The following is a 21324-nucleotide window of genomic DNA, read 5'->3' on the forward strand; positions in this document are numbered from 1 at the left end:
TGCTGGGTCAGAAGTAATTCAACTGAAGTAAAGAGATTGATTCAAGTACTGTGATAACTGTATACTGATGGAATAGCCATGGGTTTGTATAAAACACCTGTACAAGCATAATAACATCAGTGGTAATAGTAGTGCTGATGACAACAGTAGGACTTTAAAGTTTCATAGAAGGAAGAAGTTATGTTCTCAGTTACACTTGCACTCCTGCATATAGATTATTGTTGTTGTTGTTCTGCTAGTATTAAAATAAAGCGATAAAGTAAAAGTCATATCCATGTGACAGATATAAATTGAATATGAAATATAATAGTAATATTTGGAGAGATGAATATTTCAGACCCTTTGATGGCAAAGCTGGAGCTGAAAATTCAGGGAAAAAAGTTCAAAAAGTATACATAATCTCAACAGATTCACAGTAAATAAAAATAAGTGGATCTCTTTCAGGATAGAAGTATATGATATTTAGACTGGAAAGAATGTTATTAATATATTAACAATACTAAAAGACTTAGTTTGAATTCTGGAGAAACATGTTAGTAAGGGAGTTAGAAGGCTGAGTGCAAAAGTAGTGGCAGATCTGAAATGTGACAAACTATTTGACTGGGCTTGCTCTGGCAGGTATGCTTAGCTATCAGTACTATACAAAGCAGAGAGGAGACTTGCGCATGGCTATGGATTGTGAAGCTAGCTTAATTATACAATATTAAAGATATATAATGCTTTAATGAGCTATCAAAGAATCTATATCTGATTATTTGCTATACCTTGAATCATTGATGCACATTTAAAGGTGCATATATGGGCAGAAAAAAGAAGAAAGTGAGATGGTGTTGCAGGAGTGTGTGAAAACTTGGCCTTAATAAAAGGAGTAAAACAACCAAATTTCATAGACTTAACTCATTAGACTTCCTGGAATTACTGGGATTCCAAATATATGAAAAGTAAAAAAGAAGAGTTAACTACTCTGTAACAAGCAACAGAACAAACACAGTTTCAACAGTAACAGTAGTTATTATAGCAGCAGTGCTACCTTTAAGCTTTAGTACAGCAGAAACATCAAGACTTTGCAGAGATTCTTTGTTAACCAAACACTGGACAGAGATACCTGAGCTTGCTCTCCACGATACCTACACAGCATAGTTCAGAGATTATCAACCAAGTCTCAGAAGTAGTATAGCAGCTGTACTGTAAAATGCTTCTGTATCTGGACTAGTTAGCAGTTGTCCTTCATATACTCAATAAACTGTTCTTGGATGCTTTGATATTCAGGTGTAACTACTGATATATTTGTAGATCCTTTACTCATTCTCTTTCAGAACCTGCAAAGCCAGAAGGACTAAAGTTCTTCAATGTTTCATCATACTCTTTTTCATTGTATTGGAGACTACCATACGGACATGTGGACAGATTTCATGTGAATCTTATTCCTGATCATGGATCTATTGTTATCCTAGATCTTGGAGCTAGGGATTATCAAGTATGTGCTTTTATTACTTGGATGGCCAGCTTTTCCTTATGTACTTTGCTGATGAGGGATGCAAGTTGCTTCCTTAGCTATTTAATGCAATTATGAATGTGAAAATGTTAATGACAAATTGGTGAAAGCAAATTTCAGCATCCAGAGTTTGGTACCTTTACAGCAGATGGTGAATTTCGTCCCCTCTACCCCTGCACCTTTTTTTTTTTTTTTTTGTCTGCTATAAAGATACAGCCAGTCATCCAAGGGTTCATGAATAGTTTAACAAAGGAAGGGCAGAGCTATTGAGTAATACAGGCTCATTAATTGTGTACTTGCCAGGAAGATCTGTGCTTAAATCATTAATGCAGGCAACATTTTGCTGCTGAGGCATCGAAAAGAAATAGGAGCAATTTTTCTTTCTTCTGTCTGGAAAATATAATAATATTGACAGAAATTATGGCCATTCTTGTTGGTTTGGTTTTGTTTTATATTGGAGCTGCAAAGATACAGGTATTTTGTATAAATAATTGCTTATAAGTTTTTAAAGTATGTTTATCTTGAAAGATGGATTAGCTTAACAATCAGAAACCTGGAAGTTTTTCAGATTAGCTTTGTGTTTATTCTCTCAAGAAGTGATTTTAAAATGTTTCATGTATACTTAGATAACTAGGGTGATGCAGAATCACCTCTATAGATACACTGATAGGTGATTCTGTGATAAAATTAATAGTTAATTTTGTTGTTCTTTAATATTGAATGTTATACAAATGTTATGGAGGTTAGTTAAATAAGTTAGCAAAATGCTGTGCTGTAGCTAACAAATATGAATTGCTATTTTTACTGTTGCAAATGCTGCTGTATTTCTAAAAGCTTATTAACAGCTCACTTTCAGTAATGCAATGCTTACAATTTTGAGGTTGTGTTGTTGTTTTGTTGTTGATGGGTTTTGTTTCTTTCTAAAAGACTTGAATCCATGTTATATTTTAGGCTGACTTTTCTAATACTCTACCTGGAACAACATACAATGTTACTGTTTCAGCAGTTTCTTCTTCACTGTACAGTTCTCCTGCCAGTAGAACAGTGACAACAAACGTGACAAGTGAGTTAATAATGACTGGTTACGTTTTTATTTGTATTCTTTTCATTAACTATGCTTTTTTTGAATAATCATCAGAATTTTTAATCTTCTTTAACTGTAAAAAAAGGTACTGAATTGAAGGTTTTCTATGGGAGCATGAAAGTTTCTCTGATGGGTACTTTAGGAGAAACTGGATGTGAGCAGTAATTGTATTCATCCATTACCTTGGTTATTTATAAAGAAAGAGAGAGAGAAAGAAAGAAAAGGCAATAAAACAAAACATAAAGAAGAACAACTTTTGTAAGCTTTTGAAAAATTTGTTAGCATCACACAGTAATATCCGTAGTTCAATTTATACATATAGTAGTAGGCTTCTGAGATGTGTCAGAAAAATGTAGCCATATTAGACATGAATTGCAAGAGAATGCGTTTTAAAAAAAAAAAATAATTAAAGAACTGTAATGAAACTTTCTAGATTGTCTGAAATATTAAATTGGCATTAAACTCTACTTTTCCCATTAAGATATTGAGCACTACATTTTTTCCATTCTAACAAAAGAATGTTCTTGGTGTTCCAAAATTCATTTAATCATTTTTGTAACAGTACCCTAGCTTGAAAAAAAAGGTTCTTTTTAAACCATACATTAGTCTTCTGTAGTTTATCTTATTTATTCTAGCAAATTATTTATTTTCTCTATAGTAGCTTGAAGGTATCTTTATTATCTGGAAGCTTAATTAATTACTTTTTTTCTACATATTATTTATTTTGTTTTATTTTATTTTAGATCCTGGGCCCCCTGTATTTCTTGCAGGTGAAAGAGTAGGCTCTGCTGGAATTCTGCTGTCATGGAATACACCACTGCGTCCAAATGGGAGAATTCTTTCCTATACTGTTAAATATAAAGAGGTCTGCCCATGGATGCAAACAGCATATACACAGGTCACAACAAAACCAGATAGTCTGGAAGTTCTTCTTACCAATCTTAACCCTGGGACAACTTATGAAATTACGGTAAAAGCTTTATAAATGTCATTTATTATTATTGAATTATGTCTAGTTTTATAGCGTGTGAGGCTATGCTGCCTGCATACAGTGTTTTCTGAAGTGCATTGCTAATTACTGTTGCCATATAACAAAATATATTAGTCAGGTATTTGTTTACTGTAGTGTTTTTTAAGTACGCTTTAAATAATTTCCAGCAAAAACTGTTCTAAAACTGTTTATTCTGTTAATATATTCTTAACATACAACATTATGTGGTAAAGAGCAAAGGTTAGAATTTTCAAAAATGTCTAAATCTTTCATTTTCATTGAGATTTAATCTTCCAAACCACTGATGCATTTTGGATGTTATGCATAGATTTCCAAAACACCTCAACCAGATCCAGAAAAGCATGTTGGTATGTAATTCACAGAATCACAGAACTGAAGGGGTTGGAAGGGACCTCGAAAGATCATCAGGTCCAAACCCCCTGCCAAAGCAGGTTCCTTAGAGCAGACTGCCCAGATAGGCGTCCAGACTTTCTTTGATTTTAGAATTAAGGAAATAAGAAGGTGTTTTCTTGCCTGAATATGTATTTATATGTGGCCTGTAGACACCTTAGCCTGCTTTCCTTAAGCCCAAGTGTTTTACCTAGTGTCATGTCCTAAAATAAAGAAAGTGTCATACTTTTCCATTTCCTTTCCATAGATTTTATTGCCTAGATATTCATGTGGAATATCTACTGTGAAAATCAGTACATGTATTTTCATGAGTTCTTTATGTGGAATTTGTTTACATTGAGAATAGGGACTCCTGATCCATCTCTGAATTCTTCAAGAACAAATGACTTCAGATGGACAGAAATGAACTACTATTCTCATGGCAATATTAGCCATGCACTTCTTCACCTGACTTCCTCTTTCATAAGAACCTTGGATAGGTGCTTCTTTTTAGTGTAAAAGATGGAAAGAAATAACGTGTTTTGATATAACCTTGTGATGCCAGTGATCCTTTGTAAAGGTGGTGTACATGTGTAAGAAAGTAGGTATCTAATGGTGGCTTGCTATGGTAGGAAGGTTCTCAGGCTCACTGTGAATCTAGTAGTGATGACCATGTTGATAAAAGCTTCTATATCCACAGCTGCAGGAATATTTATTCTTTGATCTCCTGCCTCTGATCATCTAGAAAATAAAAAAATAAATAAAATAAAAAATAAAATAAAATAAAATTCAGCTACTATTAAATATGTAGTATTTAGAATATAATTTAGACTGTAAGCAAATTAATTCATCCAGATAAATAAGGCTATTAAGAGTTCAGTTTACAATTCTGAGTGCCTCAGTAGCACTTATGTGGGATTCACTATTAAAGGTTTTGCAAATTCATTTCTTTGCTTTGTATGATTTTTTTTTCTAGAAAAAAATGTACATTTTAAATCACACACTTAGCAATAATTTGGCTTCGTTTGATATGTATGGGAGGCTTTTCTTCTAATTGCTCATGCTTTAAACATTGATCTTAAAGCAGAATTTGACTCATGAAAGTGAGTTGTGACCCAACAACATCTGCCTAGCAGTGACCACATGGCTTTTGTCATGAGTAAGTGAAAGTCTGTAAGCCGAAGACCATTGCATTATCTGCTGCTTTGGTGGGCTTCCTGAATGGCTGACCTGCTAGCAAGCTCACAGAGTCAATAACTCAGGTGGAAACATTTTTTCTACCTCAAAGATGTAGCCAAAAAGAACTATTGCATTTTCCTTGTCTACAGTAATTGTTGTTTTGGGGTTTTTTAATTATTATTTTTTATTTTTGGTAGGCGAGGTGGAGAGATGGTTGGTTGTGTAAAAATCAAAAGTGCCTCTTGATTTTCACTTAGGTGAAAATTCTTATTGTTTTAGGGTACCTGGTTTGGTCTTGTTAAATTCCTTCTGGTAAATACTATGGCAGTAAAATTGAATGTAGTCAGCTTCTTATGATCTTTGAACATTCCAATCTGTTTGTGACCGTGCAGTCTTAATTTTGTTTCTTTATATCTGAAGAAGAATCATTTGTAGAGAAATAGCAGATAAAAGTGATGATTTGTTAAATGTTTGAGGGTTACAGATAATTTTGAACACCTTATTGATCATTTTGTGAAAATGTACAGTCGTGAGATGTTTCCTAAACTTCAAATAATTACTGGCAGCATTATGCTTCAAAGCATGGACATTAATATTCCTTTAAAATGTGAATTACCGCTACTTGAACTTTGTAGAGTACTTGCGTTATTCACATAATAAAATTTGTCCTTTTTAAACGTTTTCGAAAATTTTGATATAATGTCACTGTGTGTCAGTGATCTCTAAAAGCTAATGGTGCAATTTTATTTTCAAAGCTAATCAGTGTGTGTAGCTAACATATGCAAACTTTTGTATGTTTGGTCCATGACACTATACATCCTATAGGTTCTCTACTTAGACTTCTTTTTTTTTCTTTTTTTTTTTTTCTTCTTTAGGTTGCTGCTGAGAACAGTGCTGGTCTTGGAGTATTTAGTGACCCTTTTCTTTTTCAGACTGCAGAAAGTGGTAATTTTAATAGACTTGTTCATTAAATAGAGCTGCTCTAATTTGTTCAAATAAAATATCCCTGACATTCCATAATTTATACTTGAACAAATTTTGATACATTTTGAAGAAAATCACAATTCTTTCCATATTTCCTTACTCTCTAGAAAAGGTGCATTTTGTCTTATTTTCTAGTAACAGCATTTAGGGTGTGCACATATGAGGGTTTCTCATATGCAAAGCCTCTTTCTTTCTTTCTTTCTTTCTTTCTTTCTTTCTTTCTTTCTTTCTTTCTTTCTTTCTTTCTTTCTTTCTTCCTTCCTTCCTTCCTTCCTTCCTTCCTTCCTTCCTTCCTTCCTTCCTTCCTTCCTTCCTTCCTTCCTTCCTTCCTTCCTTCCTTCCTTCCTTCCTTCCTTCCTTCCTTCCTTCCTTCCTTCCTTCCTTCCTTCCTTCCTTCCTTCCTTCCTTCCTTCCTTTCTTTCCTATGCAAATTTCTAGGTAGGCTGTTCCCAGAAAGCAGGATCACAGGAGAGCAGAACGATCTATGAAGCCGATCCATCAGCTGTTGCCTGCAGCAGTACTAGGAGACTGGGAGTACTTATATTGACTCCTTGTGTCAAGCTGTTATTTGGTTAGTGCTGGAATCGAGTACCTTTTCTAAGCCCAGCACAGAATATATTCTACTAAGTTTATACTTATTTGTTCTGAAGGAAAAAATAATAATAAAAGGCATAACTGAAATGAAAATTTGATTTGATGCATTTGAAGACTAAAAAGAGATACAGTTCTAGTCTAAATTTCCATAATTAATTTAGTATTTGTGGTCTTGCTTTTTGGAGCACTCCAGGAACAGCAGAACCTTGGCCAAAGAGCTGGCTCCAGGCCAATTATGTTGGGATGAACGAGTCTCAGTGAAATATAGAATTTGTGCTGCCATGGTGGTGACTGTCCCTCTGTCTTTAGGACTCACATTTGGTTCTGTAGCAGGGCAAACTACGCACTGTCAAACCTCAGTTAATGGCAGAAAATTACTACTCTGCAAGAGATTTCACAATGAATTATGAAACTGAATATGAGAAGGGGTAGCGAGCTTACCTGGTGGAGCTATGCAAATCATTTTTCTTCACTACTCTTTGTAATTCATTGGTCATAGAAAACCAGATTTCAGTGGGCTCTATTTACTCATTTGACAGAGGACAACACTAGCATTTTTCCATATGAAAACATAAGCTTTTAACTCTTTTCTGCTTTCTGCTCACATTTTTAATAAGGGTAAAAATGTTTGTTTTTAATGTAATTGGATGGTCTGTTAAAATTGTAGGTGAAAGTTATGTGTCACTGATACTATTTTTTTGTTGTTTAATTCTCCCTGTGATGGTTAAAGAAACCCCAACATCGTAATCAAAATAAACATATGCAGTTTAAAATAGTAAAATTAACCAGAAGATAAAACTTTGTTTAAAACTCTTTGAATAAAAAGGCTGTAGTCCAGGGGAGTAAAAAACAAGATCTAGAAAAGAACTCTAGAAATAAGACCCTAATTCGACAGGGCCTAAGCAAGAGCAAAACACGAAGCATGGAGGATTTGTCTCAGTTAAGCAGTGGAAGATCTGTAATTTTGAACATTTGTGTATGTATATATTTTTAAGGCAGCATAACCCTTTTCTTCACAGTAGTAAGGCTGGCTGTCACAGGACCTGTTACTGCCAATGCCATCTAAACAGGGCTAAGACACCTGCATTACTTTAATTCAAAGGAAAGCTCAGACAGCATGTACATGTAAAAATCTTGTTTAGATTCCAAATCTCATTCCTTTGTGCTGTGCTTAATAAAAAAGTTCTGAAACAAGGTCCTGGAAACTGTCATTGATACAAAGAACACAATTTTTGTGGTAATAGTGAATACTCAAATTAAATTGAACTTTTTAAAGCTACCAAAAATCTGTATCCAGCTGAAAAGATCATGCAGGTAAAGTAAAATAGAACACCCAATACTGTCATATGCTCTTAAACTGAGAAAAAGAGGTCAGTATTTATACTTTAATTTCTTTCAGATAGAATAAAATTGTTTGCTAGTTCTGACACAGTAGATCAGTTACTTCTGCAAAGAATATTTTTAAGTTTACTATAATTATATTAATCACTTAAACTAGAAAGAAAAGTACTTGTTTGCATATCACCTACTTTAAGTATGTTTGTGAAGAATTGGTATTTCTTTGCTCTAGAGTAAAGAGCCTAGAAATGGCATAATAAAAATGGCTATTTTTTTCTAGTGCTTGGAAGTGGAGTTGAATAGATGATAGTAGAGTGGATAGTTGAGTGAAAAACATATTCAAACAGACCTTTCTTTCATTTGTTTAGCTTAAATGATTATTTAGAAGTTACTTAATGAAAACAGGAAAGCAGAAATCTTTGAAATATAATAGGTTCCTTGGATACTATAGTACTAAATGATAATGAAATTCATTTTAGATCATGGTAGATTTGTTTCTGAAATAAGTATTTCCTGAGAAGAAAAGTATGTCTCACTGCTTTTGTTTGTTTTGTTTTCAAGCTCCAGGTAAAGTAGTGAATCTCACAGTTGAAGCCTTAAATTATTCAGCTGTAAATCTGATCTGGTTTCTCCCTCGGCAACCAAATGGAAAGATAACTAGTTTCAAGATTAGTGTGAAACATGCAAGAAGTGGAATTGTAGTGAAAGATGTCTTGGTTAAAGTAGAGGACCTTCTGTCTGGGAGGTTACCAGAATGTAATGTAAGTGCTATAAACCTTTTAAATTAGAAATAGACTCAAGCTATAGGAAATAGTTTTAAATTTGCATTTTGAGACCTAACAATTTTTGGAGGCTTGCTTTTCAAAGCAATTCCAACTTTTTTACAAAGTTAGGCCCAAGGCAGGATATAATGGGTAAAGGAAAACCTTTTCACTTTGGAAAGTCAAGAATTCATTGTTTTGGTCAGGGAGGACACATAGAACTGTTAATATTTTATTGTTATAAATAATTTGATAATGCTTTGTATAAGTTGTGCTCTATTTTGTGTATCAAATTTCAACGTTATTTAAATCCTCTTCATAACAATATAAAAAGAACTAGAATTAGCAAAGTGATTTTCTAAAAATGTTTGTAGATCAAGTTGTTCAGAAATTGTCAATGAATGTTTATTTTAAGAATTCTGTCTATCCATTGGATTTCAACCTGAATTTCAATCAGTGCATACCTTTCAGAATTTCTTGAAGAAAATTCTTCTTTCCAGCCCTTATTCTCCTTTTCTCCTTTATGTGGAACAAAGTGTTGTGATTAGTAGGATGTTAAATTGTCTATTTTATTTTTATTTTTTGGGATGCTAGACTTAGTACTTATTGAAAAGTGCAGTTTTAAATGACAAAAATTATCAGGACTTGGGTTTCAGATTTTATTTTCAAGATCATTTTAAGCATTGTGAAAGCTCACAACATTTTGCTGATTTTATTTAACACTGAAAGAGAGACTACCAACTACTGAATCATAAACATTGATTATTGTAATGTCTATCAATTTTTCAGAGCTGTCAGAGCTGGCAGTATGGATCAGGAAACCCCTGTCTGGTCTTATCTGTTACATATATGTGGTTTGTATATATATACACACATATATATGCACTATATATATATGTATACACAAACAACATATATGATACATATATACATAGAAATGTATATATACGTAGAAAGACCTTGCTAGGGGGGCTTTTTTTTTTTTTGGAGAGACAGAGTCTGAATGCTAAAACTTGAATCTGTGAATAATTAAATAGAGCCTAAAGAGTTGCTTCTGTTCAATCATGTTTGAAATATTTTGGAATAAGGGCAGAAACTATAATATTGTCACTAACAAGATGTACTAGCAATATCACCTAATGAAATGATAAACTAATTTGGGTATTGAAGTATAAAAATAAGAACCAGTTACAATAGATTTTGTTTCAAAGAGTGTCTGCTTTTCTTGATCTATATTTATTAACAATTGTATAATTTCTGTTTATCATATTTCATATTTTGTCTTATTAGGATAACAGTGAATCATTTTTGTGGAGTACTACTACTCCTTCAACTACTTTTGGCAAATCCACAATTCCTTCAAGGACTACAGTTGTGTCAAGTACAGAGGCATCTAGTCAAATGAGCTCTGTTTGGAATGAACCGATCAGTTTTGTTATAACTAACCTGAGGCCATATACCACCTATCTTTTTGAAGTCTCTGCAGTTACCACTGAAGCAGGTTACATTGATAGTGCAATTGTCCGGACACCAGAATCAGGTATATATTGCTTTCAAAATGAAAGGAAGTTCTCAGATTTGTAGGAAAACATGCAAAATATCAACTTGAACTTATGTTACAATATACTTCAGTCTGCATCTTTCTTTATCTGTATCACACACTTAGATGCATGCAGTTACCTAATTTTTAAGTTGATGAAATCAACAGAAAGAGTACATAATGTATTTAACACTATACAGTGGGTAGGAGTTCAGTTACTGTGAAAAGTTAGATCAAATATGCCTAGGATAGCTATTGTTTTTTTTCCTTAATTTTATGAAAACTAAGGATAATTCAGGAACTGCAGTTATTAATGGTACAATGGAAGGGGAATTAAAAATTAAGGGAACAGGTATCAGGTATAGTATTCAAAAAGCATATGTGTTGTATACATAGCAATGAAATGTTTTTTTGGTTTTGTGGAAAAACAAGCAGTATAGAGAAAACTCCTTTCCCATGGTTCCTCAGTCTGGATCTGTTGCGGAACGTTGTTCAGTGCTGAAGAAATCTCTAATCACTAGGAAAGTTGGTTTTTGGAATATTCACAATACTCAGAAGTTAGAATTGAAAGCGAAGGTCATCCAGAAGAAGTTTTGTAATTGCCCCTACGTAGTGGGCAACACTATTAATACAGCCATACCAAAAATGTATGTTTCTAAAGGAATGCTGTTCTGGCTTTCTTTTTACTTTTTTTTTTTTTTTTTTACTTTTTTTTTTACTTTCTTTACATCCTGCTTTTGCCTGATTCAGTTTGATATTACTGTTACTCTTTCATACATCCAAAATTCGTAGTACTGTTCAGACGAAAATGTAATTCTCTTCTAGCACTGTTCATTTGAATGGCTTTGCTAGAATTAAAATATCCTTTGTTTTCAGTTCTGTCTGGGGATAATGAAGTTTTGGATTGTTTCTGTTCTAACATTAGCAGGGCTGCTGTCCAGTTCATTTTTCATCCTATCAGCTTCCTAAGATAGGTGCACTGGTAATAACTAAATGTTGGGAAGTACTGGAAAGCTTATGCTGTAGGGCTTGGTTCTGCCAAATACACAGAAATACACAGAAAGGTGTCAACCGAAGAGATCTTTGGACCTTATCAGTACTTATCCTTACAACCAGAGTTCAACCATTAATGCATGGTCTGGGAAAAGGGAAGTTGGTTACTGGTCTATGTGGGTGGTGGTGACCCACCAGCACCCCTGCCACCAGCTTAGTAAGTCTTTCCTCTTAGAAGCACGCAAGTTTCTGAATCCACCTGTATTGGGTCTTTACCTCATGAACATTCAGGTGCTTGCTAAAATCTTTCCCTGTGAGTTCTGCATGCGTGCATGCTAAGGATAATTTTCTGAAGCTGATTATAACATTGGCTGGTGATTTGTTAGGAAGACATTATGAAATAATAGATGTTTTGCCTCATGATTTTTACAGACTTAACTTTCCTTTGTTTTGGTGTGAAAGATATCTTTATATGTTGGAATGGATATTGATCTATATAGCCTACATAGTAAAACTATGATTTAGGAATGCTGTTTTGCAATTATTGTAACAGCCCACCACCTCCTCCAATATCAAGCACCATCATCCAGTCTCTCTGCAATTACTGAAATCCACTTCCATTTTTTCAAATGTCTTATTCTTTTGAGAATCTCTTTAGAGTCTCACCAGCTAGCACCCCAAGTTGCCAGTTTCTCCTATGGCCAAAACCTTGCATCTCAGTACATGACTTGATTGTTTGAGGTGAGGCTGAAGGAAGAGGAATTGATGGGTTCGTGTTAGCAGGTGGTGGGATGGAGAGTGCATTTGTTTCAAATACCACTTTGCTCACACAAGAAAATGGCATTGATTTGTTGTCATACCTATCTGGCAGCACAAGAAAAATGATATATCCCTATAGTATAGTATAGTATAGTATAGTATAGTATAGTATAGTATAGTATAGTATAGTATAGTATAGTATAGTATAGCATAGCTCAGTGATGTTTTCTTTTAAAATGCTGAAAATTGTTTTTGTCCCTTCCAACCAGAATTTTCAGAGCCATGCTGAAGCTCTCCTATGTTCTTGACAAAGATGGTACCTTTCTGGCTTTGATTTTATAATAATACATTTTAAAATGCTTTAAAGAAGTTGCTTTTCTTTTAAATATGAATTACATTACAGCATGTTCTCTGAAAACCCAGCTGTGATGGCTGTCAAGGGAGGATGTTTCTACAAAGAGAAAAATGTTTAGAACTTGAAAAAATGGTCTACAATTGAAAAAATGGTCTAAATTAACTTTTCCATCTGTACAGAAAAATCAAAATGTGTCGGCCATCTCTAATGTGGTCAATATTTTAGGAAATTTGTTTTTACAAAACATACAAACAAACAAACAAAAAAAAAAAAAAAACAGAACTTTTTAATGGAATTGTGTGAATATTTTTTGAAGGATCAGTTTGTATATCCACATATATCCATATATCCAATCTCATATATGACATATGAAGACCAGATTTTCATAGTAATTTGTATCAAGCAGTTTCGGTAATTTTTTTATTTTTTTTGGGGGGGGGGGTATGCAGCATTTTTGCAAATCAGGTTTATTTTAACTCTATATGGATTAAAAGAATTGCACCTCCTTTAGTTGTCTTTGGATTTGGTTTTCCATCTCAGTGATAATCTCTCTTTAGCTTGTGAAGGTATGCTTTAGAAAGGAAGGTATGCCTTAGAAAGGACAGGGATTGAATTCCATAATCACTTGAGTTTATGATTCATGTAATTTATGTGAATAATTCCATTAAAAGATAATGTGAAATGCTTTTGCAGTCTTAATCATTACTGGGTTTGCATTTTTGGATAATACGGTATTACGGTATAATAGTGCTGTCAGAAATCTATGTGATGTACTCTATATGGGGTTAAAAAATGTTCAGGGAAGAAAATCTTACCAATGTGATCTCTACAGTGCTGAGCATCAAGATACTATTTGAGCATCTTCTGTATATAATCTGTTTCATGATAAAGTCCATGTTAAACCTGATAGAATCCCTTTATCTTTTAACGATTATTTGCATACTACCAGCTCTCTTGATATCTTTCACAAGCATAAGCCTAAAAATAAATGAAATAAAAAATAGCCATTTAAATGAGCTGTGCTTTTAATGTAACTTTCCTTCAGCACATTATTGTTTATGTTTAAAATGAATTGTCTGATATGTGGTTCTTGGAAAACCTAATCTCAATTATTTTATGTTCAAAGACTTTTTCCAATATTGTTTAAGTTCCAGAAGATCCACCACAAAATTTTGCCAAGAGCAACATTACAGCAAAGTCTTTCTCAGTGACATGGGACCCACCAACCATTGTAACAGGAAAATTTGGTTACAGAGTTGAGCTGCATGGGCCATCTGGTAAGTTTGAATTGATGTTTTTGTTTCATTTATATTTTTGTGATTTTTTCCTTACATTGTCACTCTTATTGTCACTACCAGTCAATAATGAATATTTGAAAGCATTTTTATCTATGCTTTTCATTATTCAAATTGTTAGGAATTCTTAGATAACTTATAATGGGCAGGCTTTTCCCTTAAAAGGATAGGTACACAATTAAATTTGCTTTAGATATTCTTAAGAGTGGAGAAAATCAGCTTTCCTCAGTCTTTCAGAGAAATGACAGGCTAAGCTCACAGCTTAATTAGGAGGCTTATATATTCAAAATATTCTTTAACTTATGTTTACTCTTTCCTCTTTCTGTTAAATATTTCTGGAGGATTTTCATCCTTGTGTAATATACAATCAACTATATGAGTCTGTTTTGGTGTTTTTATATTTTTTTGTAACTCAGACATAGTTAAGATCTTACATAACTACGTATAGTTAAAGAAGTCAACGAGCTATATACTAATGCTTTTATGGGATCATACAGGAAAAGCAAGTTGAATTAATTTATAAACAAACAAAAACCCTCCTCTTAAAACCTATACCTCTTTGATTACTTTTTCTTCAGGCAATCAGTCTTATTTCCAATGAGGCTGATACCAAATTTTCTTTTCCAGAAACAAACTTCACTTTTCATCATCCTAGACAGTAGCTATATTCAGTAAAAGCAAAAAAAAAAAATAAAATATAATAAAATAAAATAAAAATATATATATATACATATATTTGAGCTAGATTATTTTTATTTTTCATTCCAGGACATATTCTGGATAACAGCACAAAAGATCATAAGTTTGTATTCCGTAACCTTGTACCATTTACAACATACAATGTGTATGTTGGTGCAGAGACAAGTGCAGGGGTGGGACCAAAGACTAGCCTTACAGTTTTCACTCCTGCAGATGGTAAGTTTGAATAAATCAAGTAAATAGACTGTAAATAACAGATGTCAGTTTTTCATTTAAAGCTCTTTAGGTACCGTTCAAAAGAAAGAATGGGCGTGTTATTGTAAAAGAAAAGTATTTTCTACCTGAATGGAAGTAGTGTTTTTTAATTTGGTAATTAAATTGCAGGTCACCCTTCTAGTCGTTAGATGGCAGCAAGTGGTAGGGAAATAACTACGGAAATCCACCACGGCTGCTTTCTTCAACCCTGAATATCTTGTTTGACTAATTTTCTCTAAATCCAGTGTCTCATACCAGTTTCGAAGGTAACCACCTTCACAGAGTGCAGCTCTGAGGCAGATGCAACACTGAGATCCTTTCTTGGGACAGCCAAGTGGTTAGCTCTGTTAGCTCTGCCCCAGAGCCATCTACGCAATGATTTGGGTGTTTTGGCTCCCAGTAGTTCACTCATTAGGAGACAGTCCTTTGCTCAGTAGAAACGCTGTTTTGTCTTATATACATGTGAGATTGTACAGAAGTACTGCTCTGCAGCTGAGGATTCAACCAGAAAAATTTGAGAGTCGCTATGCGATACATTGTTGACTTCAACATTGTTATCTTTATGTTTATGTTACAGAGCACAAGTTTAGAAAATCTCTTCGTCAGTGCTTGCTGCAAAGCTTGCTATTAAGGTGTAACAGCAGGAGTAACACCTGTCATTATCTGATGCATTTGTTCCTGAAGTATCTGCTTTAGTCAGGTCTTAGAGTCACTTTCCTGAGATGACCCAGCTCAGTACAGAAATGCTTATCTTCTGTCTAAAATCACTGTCAGAAGCCAAATTTTTTGTTTTGTTTTGAGTGACATGGATTGTCTAATGTCTAAATTAACATGGAATATGCAAACCTTCAATATGCAAATAATTTCAATTTTATCTTTTTCTGTGGTGTATTTGGGGGATTTTTTTATCATTATATAAATACAATAAAAACTTTTCTGAAACTCTGGCAGTCCTTTGTAAAGTACTGCATAGTTAAAGAAGAAATTGAACCTAAAGTCATTATAAACCTGAAATGAACAAGACATATCACATGCATTATGTTTTCTTTTCAGATTTTAACTTCATTCTTGGTATGGTATTGAATTTAGAATTAAGTTTTCATTGTTGATATACTCAAGATTCCATACTTAGTAAGCAAGTAAAGGCCTGCTTACTTCCAGTGCACTGACTTGAGTAGAGCTACCCTGATTTAAATTTAAAAGATTTTATTAATATGCATATCATACCATAACTTATCATATATGTGGAAAAAAAGTGTGCATATTTTTAGAAATATAACTTGCTTGACAAAACAAACATGTGAAGTAACTTTCTACCTGTACAGGAGCAACTCAGAAGATAGGGACATAAAATTTGACGAAATCCGTATTGTACTTTGCTTACAGTGCTGAGAAAGCTTGTACTAATCAGAGAAATCCCTATTGTACTTTGCTTACAGTGCTGAGAAAGCTTGTACTAATCAGAGATGTTTAATTAAATCATTTTTCCTCTTGAATATTTAGTCCCAGGTGCTGTATCAGATTTACATTTAGTGGAAGTGGAAGCCACATATATAAAAATTGCTTGGAGGAAGCCACAACAACCAAATGGGATCATTACCCAGTACAGAGTTAAAGTGCATGTGCAAGAAACAGAGGTGACTCTGGAAAACACTATTCTCAATGGAAAAAATAAGGTATTTAGTGTTTGTTTGTTTGTCTGATTTTATATATATATATATATATATATATATATATATATATATATATATATTGATACAGATTTCCTTGCTAGATTGAATTTGGTCCTCTGCCTTATTCTTATTCCACTAAGAATGTGGAATTTACCACCACAGATGAGTTCTCAATGCATTTAAATTTCACCTTCACCTTCTCCATGCCACCCTCTTCCTCTGTCTGTTTTTTGTTTGTTTGTTTTATCAACACTGCTATTTGTACTACATGAAAAACAAATAATTTCTGGAGAAATATATCCAGAATTTCTTGGCTATTGAAGGCAGGTTGCAATAGCCATCAATCTTATTTTCCCTTCTAGCCCTTTAGTTCTTTGCAGCATAATAGTTCTTAGCAGATCTAAAAGTAGGAGTATGGATGTAGGTGCCTAGATCAATATATAGCCACCCAAGCACAGATCTAACACATAATCTAAGTTCTTAATGCAGAGCTCAGTGAAGGAGTTTGCTTTCAAGTTGAACGGTATACATTAAATAGAGCCCTGGAGCCAAACATTAAAAAAGGAGTAGGGGGAAAAAAATGAGGATAAAGATCCATTCATTAAATCAGGCTGGGGTCCTTGGAAAGTGAAAGTATATGACTCTACTGTGATACAATCTTTAATTATACAGACACAGAAAAGATGAAAATTATCTGCACAGACATGTTTTAATGCTGGGATTTCCTTATTTTTGAGTTCTTAGTTCAGAATCACATGTGCTTTATTGAATATAATTTTCTAATTAAAGGAAAAAAAAAATCATAACAAACATTACCTCATTTGGAACTCCGTTGACCACACTTTAGAGCATCTACAGGATTTCAGCTGTTGGAAACACACTGATAATAGCACTCAACAATGCTTAGGAACGAAAGGCTGTTATCTCAAATGGAAAAGCCTCAGAGGCAAATGATATTTCCATGGGGGTTACTATTTTCCTATAAAATGTATGTGAAAATGAGGTGCATAGAGGTTTTACCTGTTGGTACTTAGGTGAGATTGTTGCTGTGTGTCTGCCTGTGGTCAATCCCACCTAGTTACAGTGGTTAAAAAAGCTGCTTTGCCATCTTTCCACCTGGGGTCTGTAGGGAGAGGGCTAATGTGTATTAATTACATCACTGTAAAAGCATCTCTTTCTGGCAGTGAATTTGGCCATATGTGCAAGTGGGGAGTATTCACAGATGACAGCAGAACAATTTAGAGACACTATAGTCCTGGATTAGGTCCCAGATTCTGAAGGGGCATAATGATCTAGTGCTTACACACCATTTTGTACCTACATGTATGTTCTAGCCTCTGTCTTTTCAGCTTTCTTTGTTCCTCTCATATTAGTTGTTGCTCCCTTTATATCTACTCCCATCCCTTTCTAACTTTGTCTTTTGTCCATGCTGTCCTACTGACTTTGCCTTCCTTTCATTCTCCCTTTCCTCATATTTACTCACTTATTTTCCCTCACCTCTTTATTTCATTGGCTTCTATTTTTCTCCTTATCTCCTTCTCATCTCTCCCTCACTCAAAGGCCACACAGGAATATTTTTTCCTCTGATCAGCCTAATCAACCTGTTATTCTTTTTCTTCAGGAACATTTGAAACCTTCTTCTTGTCTGTATCTTCAACCTTGTTTTGGAATATGTATAGTAGAAAACTCCCAAACCCAAATATGTCTTTTCATTGTATCTCTAAGGATAATAACATTAAATTTAAAGGCCTTGCTCTAAAACATGGGAGAATTGCAGTTTTACTGCAATGTAAACCCATAAATTAAGAAATATTAAGAAATTAAAAAATGCATTTGGTGTTGTGTTTTGTTGTTTTTTTGTGTGTTTTTTTTGTTTTGTTGTTGTTTTTTAATTTTTAAAATGAACAGAAATGTTAAGCTACTAGCAACTGTAGCTCAATTTTTCATGAGAAATATTGTTTTGCAAAATTCATTACAATATAGTGTATAAATATTGCAAAGTTGACAAATACACAATTATATACTATATATAACATGGATTAAATAATATATTGTTGACAAGACTTGTGATTTTTTTTATATCTTTCTAATTTTTAGTATTTGATCGATACTTTGGAACCATACATGATAAATGAAAACATTAAGCCTTCTGCCATTTCTAATTCAGTGGAAACAGCCAATGAATTATACGAAGGTTCTGCTGAAATGTTTTCCAGTATCCAGACAGCTTCCCCAGTAGTATTTACTAGTGTATCTGGTGATAATTTGCCTACTATAAATGGAGCTGTGGAATTACATTCTGCTTTGGGTAAGGTATTTTAATATATTTTTCTGCCTGCTCCTTTTCTCTAAAGGACCCCCCATCACTGTCCCAAATATGATCTTTAGCACATGGTTCAAGCAAATTATGAATGGGTCATTTGCTGGAGTCAGATTTTTTTACTACTGAATAACTTTCTGAAGCAAATGGGAAGGCCACACAGGCAGGAACTAGCCCCTTGTCACCCAGCTGACCTTCTTCCTAGTGAAAGGAGCACCCGAAAGCCATCAGCCAAGCTGCATAGACAATCAGTTATTACAGTTGCCAAAGCAGGTGTGATTGTCAGGGATTAACATATCTCCAAGCCCTTCAGAGACCTTGATTTCTCTAAGCCTTTTGACTAATAGGTTTTCAAATGTCAGTGAAGGTAAATAGGTCAAAAAGTTACAACTTTGCTATATGGGTGACAAACAGGTGGAGATGACCCCATGACATGGTGATGTCATTAGCCTGTACACTTGTTCTGTATTATCAATGGAACAGTGTTTCTTTTCTAAGTATGGATATTTACAAATCATTAAGCAGGCCACAGTTGACAAGCAGGAGCTTAAGATACTACTGCCATTTTTTACAATAAGAGTTTTGAACAGTAGACAGTCAATTTTTTATATTCTGAATGCACTTTTAAAATCATTGAATTTCTCCATATATACCACCATCAAAGACCAGAGTTATATCCATTAATGTAAACTAAAGTGGAATTTTTCTTTACTATTTTAATCCTAAAGGATCTCCTCTGTCATACAAAGTGTATGGTGCTTAAAATGTGAGTGTTCTTTTTACCACCTCATTCAGCTTGAGCTAGTCAGTTGCTAAAATATGTCTATATTGCTGAAAAATTGATTTCAGACAGCATCTGTTGTAATCTAGTATACAACTATTATAGTAGTTACAGTAAAGTTGTTGACAGCCAAGTTTTCAACAGTGCTTGCTGATTTTTAGATGCCTCCATTTTAATGCTGATCTTGCAAAACTTTTAACTTGATGCTCAGATATGTGTACCCAGACTTTGTCACATTGCAGTGGTGTAATGGCTCCTTGCACTGGAGGATTTTGGCTAGCACAGCTGGGTTGCTGCCAACTTTGAACTTTATCACAGATACACTGAAAACTCTTTGTGGACATATGCATAATTTCTTCATTTTGCTGATCCCAACTCTTCTGCTAAAAATACCAGAGTGAAGGTATATGTGATGGGAGCCATTTCAAGTATAGCTGTTACAGCACAACTGAGAGGGTAAAGAGGAAAGAATTTGTCTTTCCTAATTTATTTTTTTTTCCTAAATTATAAAATAAATAAATAAATAAATACAAAAACATCAACAACTTAGGAGCCAGTGTTCGGAACTATGTTCCAGTGTCCTTGGAAGTATAGGAAGATTGCTTTTTCCTAGTTCCTAGACATTTCTCTCTTTTTTTAGTATTATTTTTTTTGAGATATTTCTCAATGTGCACATCATGTTTTTAGTTCACTCCCATTTGTTCTTTCACATAGGCCAATCTATCTATTCTTACTTCACAGAAGACCTCTGAAAAGCAGAAAGGATTGCACACATGAAAGTGGACCTATAATAACCACTCCTTGATTATGAGATGCTGTGTAACATTTTCTTTGTATTTTTGTAATTGCCATGAAAGTTGATTCTTTTTGCAGTAAAATAGTTCAAGGATATCATGTCAAACTGAGTTTAGAATGCAAAAACAAAAAAAAAAAGGTTTTCAGGTAAGTAACTATTTCTCTCCATTTGATTGCAGATAATCAGTATGCCATTAACATTTTGGCTGAAGAGCTGTCATATGTTATAAAGGGCCTTGTACCTTTCACGGACTACACAATCAGTGTGTCTGCTTTCACTGCTATTGGAGAAGGGCCACCATCTGTTCTCACAGTCAGGACACACGAGCAAGGTAATGTGTAACTTAGAAATAAGTTAACATACGTAACTTCTTTCATTGAAATTTTATTCTATTTTTAATAATTTATTTTACTTACTGTTTTTTTCTTTTTTGTGTGTTTTTGTTGAAGTTCCAAGTTCAGTGCAAAATATATCATATAAGAATCTTAGCTCCTCCTCTGTTTTGCTGTGTTGGGACCCTCCAGCAAATCCCAATGGGAAAATTATTCATTATACCATTTATGCAATGGAGCTGGATACAAAAAGAGCATTCCACACAACAACTTCAAACAACAGCTTAATTATGACAGGTACAGTGCCATTTGATAAAAAATAATTGCAAATATATTATGCAAAATCATTTATGCAACCTTTATGTAACGTAGCCATTTGTAAGACAGATAGATCAAATCTCCCCCATCCACACACAACACATCTGCATGTGAAAACAAAGCTGGGACACTACTGTCAGACTTGTCTGCTGTGGAGAGGTATACAGGGAATGTGAGAATGGAGGAGAGGACTACATAAGGCACATAATGTAGCAAGTAGTAATTTGTGAAATGGATTTTCCATTATTTTTTTCCTCAGCCTCTTCTTTCCATACAGGAAAATGTTTCTAAATTGATAATACTTTTTCAGACTTGATTTCCCCTTCCCAGCCAGTATTTGTATGCTGTTAATAATATTTTTTGTCTTTTTAGGTGAAAATTTTGATAATAAT

At 33.9% G+C, this 21324-nt stretch overlaps 1 protein-coding gene across 4 annotated transcripts in view; it reads left to right on the forward strand.

The window, feature by feature from the left end:
- PTPRQ (protein tyrosine phosphatase receptor type Q) overlaps positions 1-21324 on the forward strand; it is a 135641-nt gene that overhangs the window by 27767 nt on the left and 86550 nt on the right. For all 4 annotated transcript variants that reach the window (XM_038168438.2, XM_027454194.3, XM_038168450.2 and 1 more), the window contains exons 18-29: positions 1317-1477; positions 2447-2558; positions 3323-3549; positions 6015-6084; positions 8617-8816; positions 10107-10356; positions 13612-13740; positions 14527-14673; positions 16216-16388; positions 18483-18693; positions 20461-20613; positions 20732-20911. In XM_038168438.2, the coding sequence (XP_038024366.2) occupies positions 1317-1477; positions 2447-2558; positions 3323-3549; positions 6015-6084; positions 8617-8816; positions 10107-10356; positions 13612-13740; positions 14527-14673; positions 16216-16388; positions 18483-18693; positions 20461-20613; positions 20732-20911 (2013 nt within the window). The remainder of the gene's footprint in view (positions 1-1316; positions 1478-2446; positions 2559-3322; positions 3550-6014; positions 6085-8616; positions 8817-10106; positions 10357-13611; positions 13741-14526; positions 14674-16215; positions 16389-18482; positions 18694-20460; positions 20614-20731; positions 20912-21324) is intronic.

The sequence above is a fragment of the Anas platyrhynchos genome, chromosome 1 (genome assembly GCF_047663525.1).
Source record: "Anas platyrhynchos isolate ZD024472 breed Pekin duck chromosome 1, IASCAAS_PekinDuck_T2T, whole genome shotgun sequence".
NCBI lineage: Eukaryota > Metazoa > Chordata > Aves > Anseriformes > Anatidae > Anas > Anas platyrhynchos.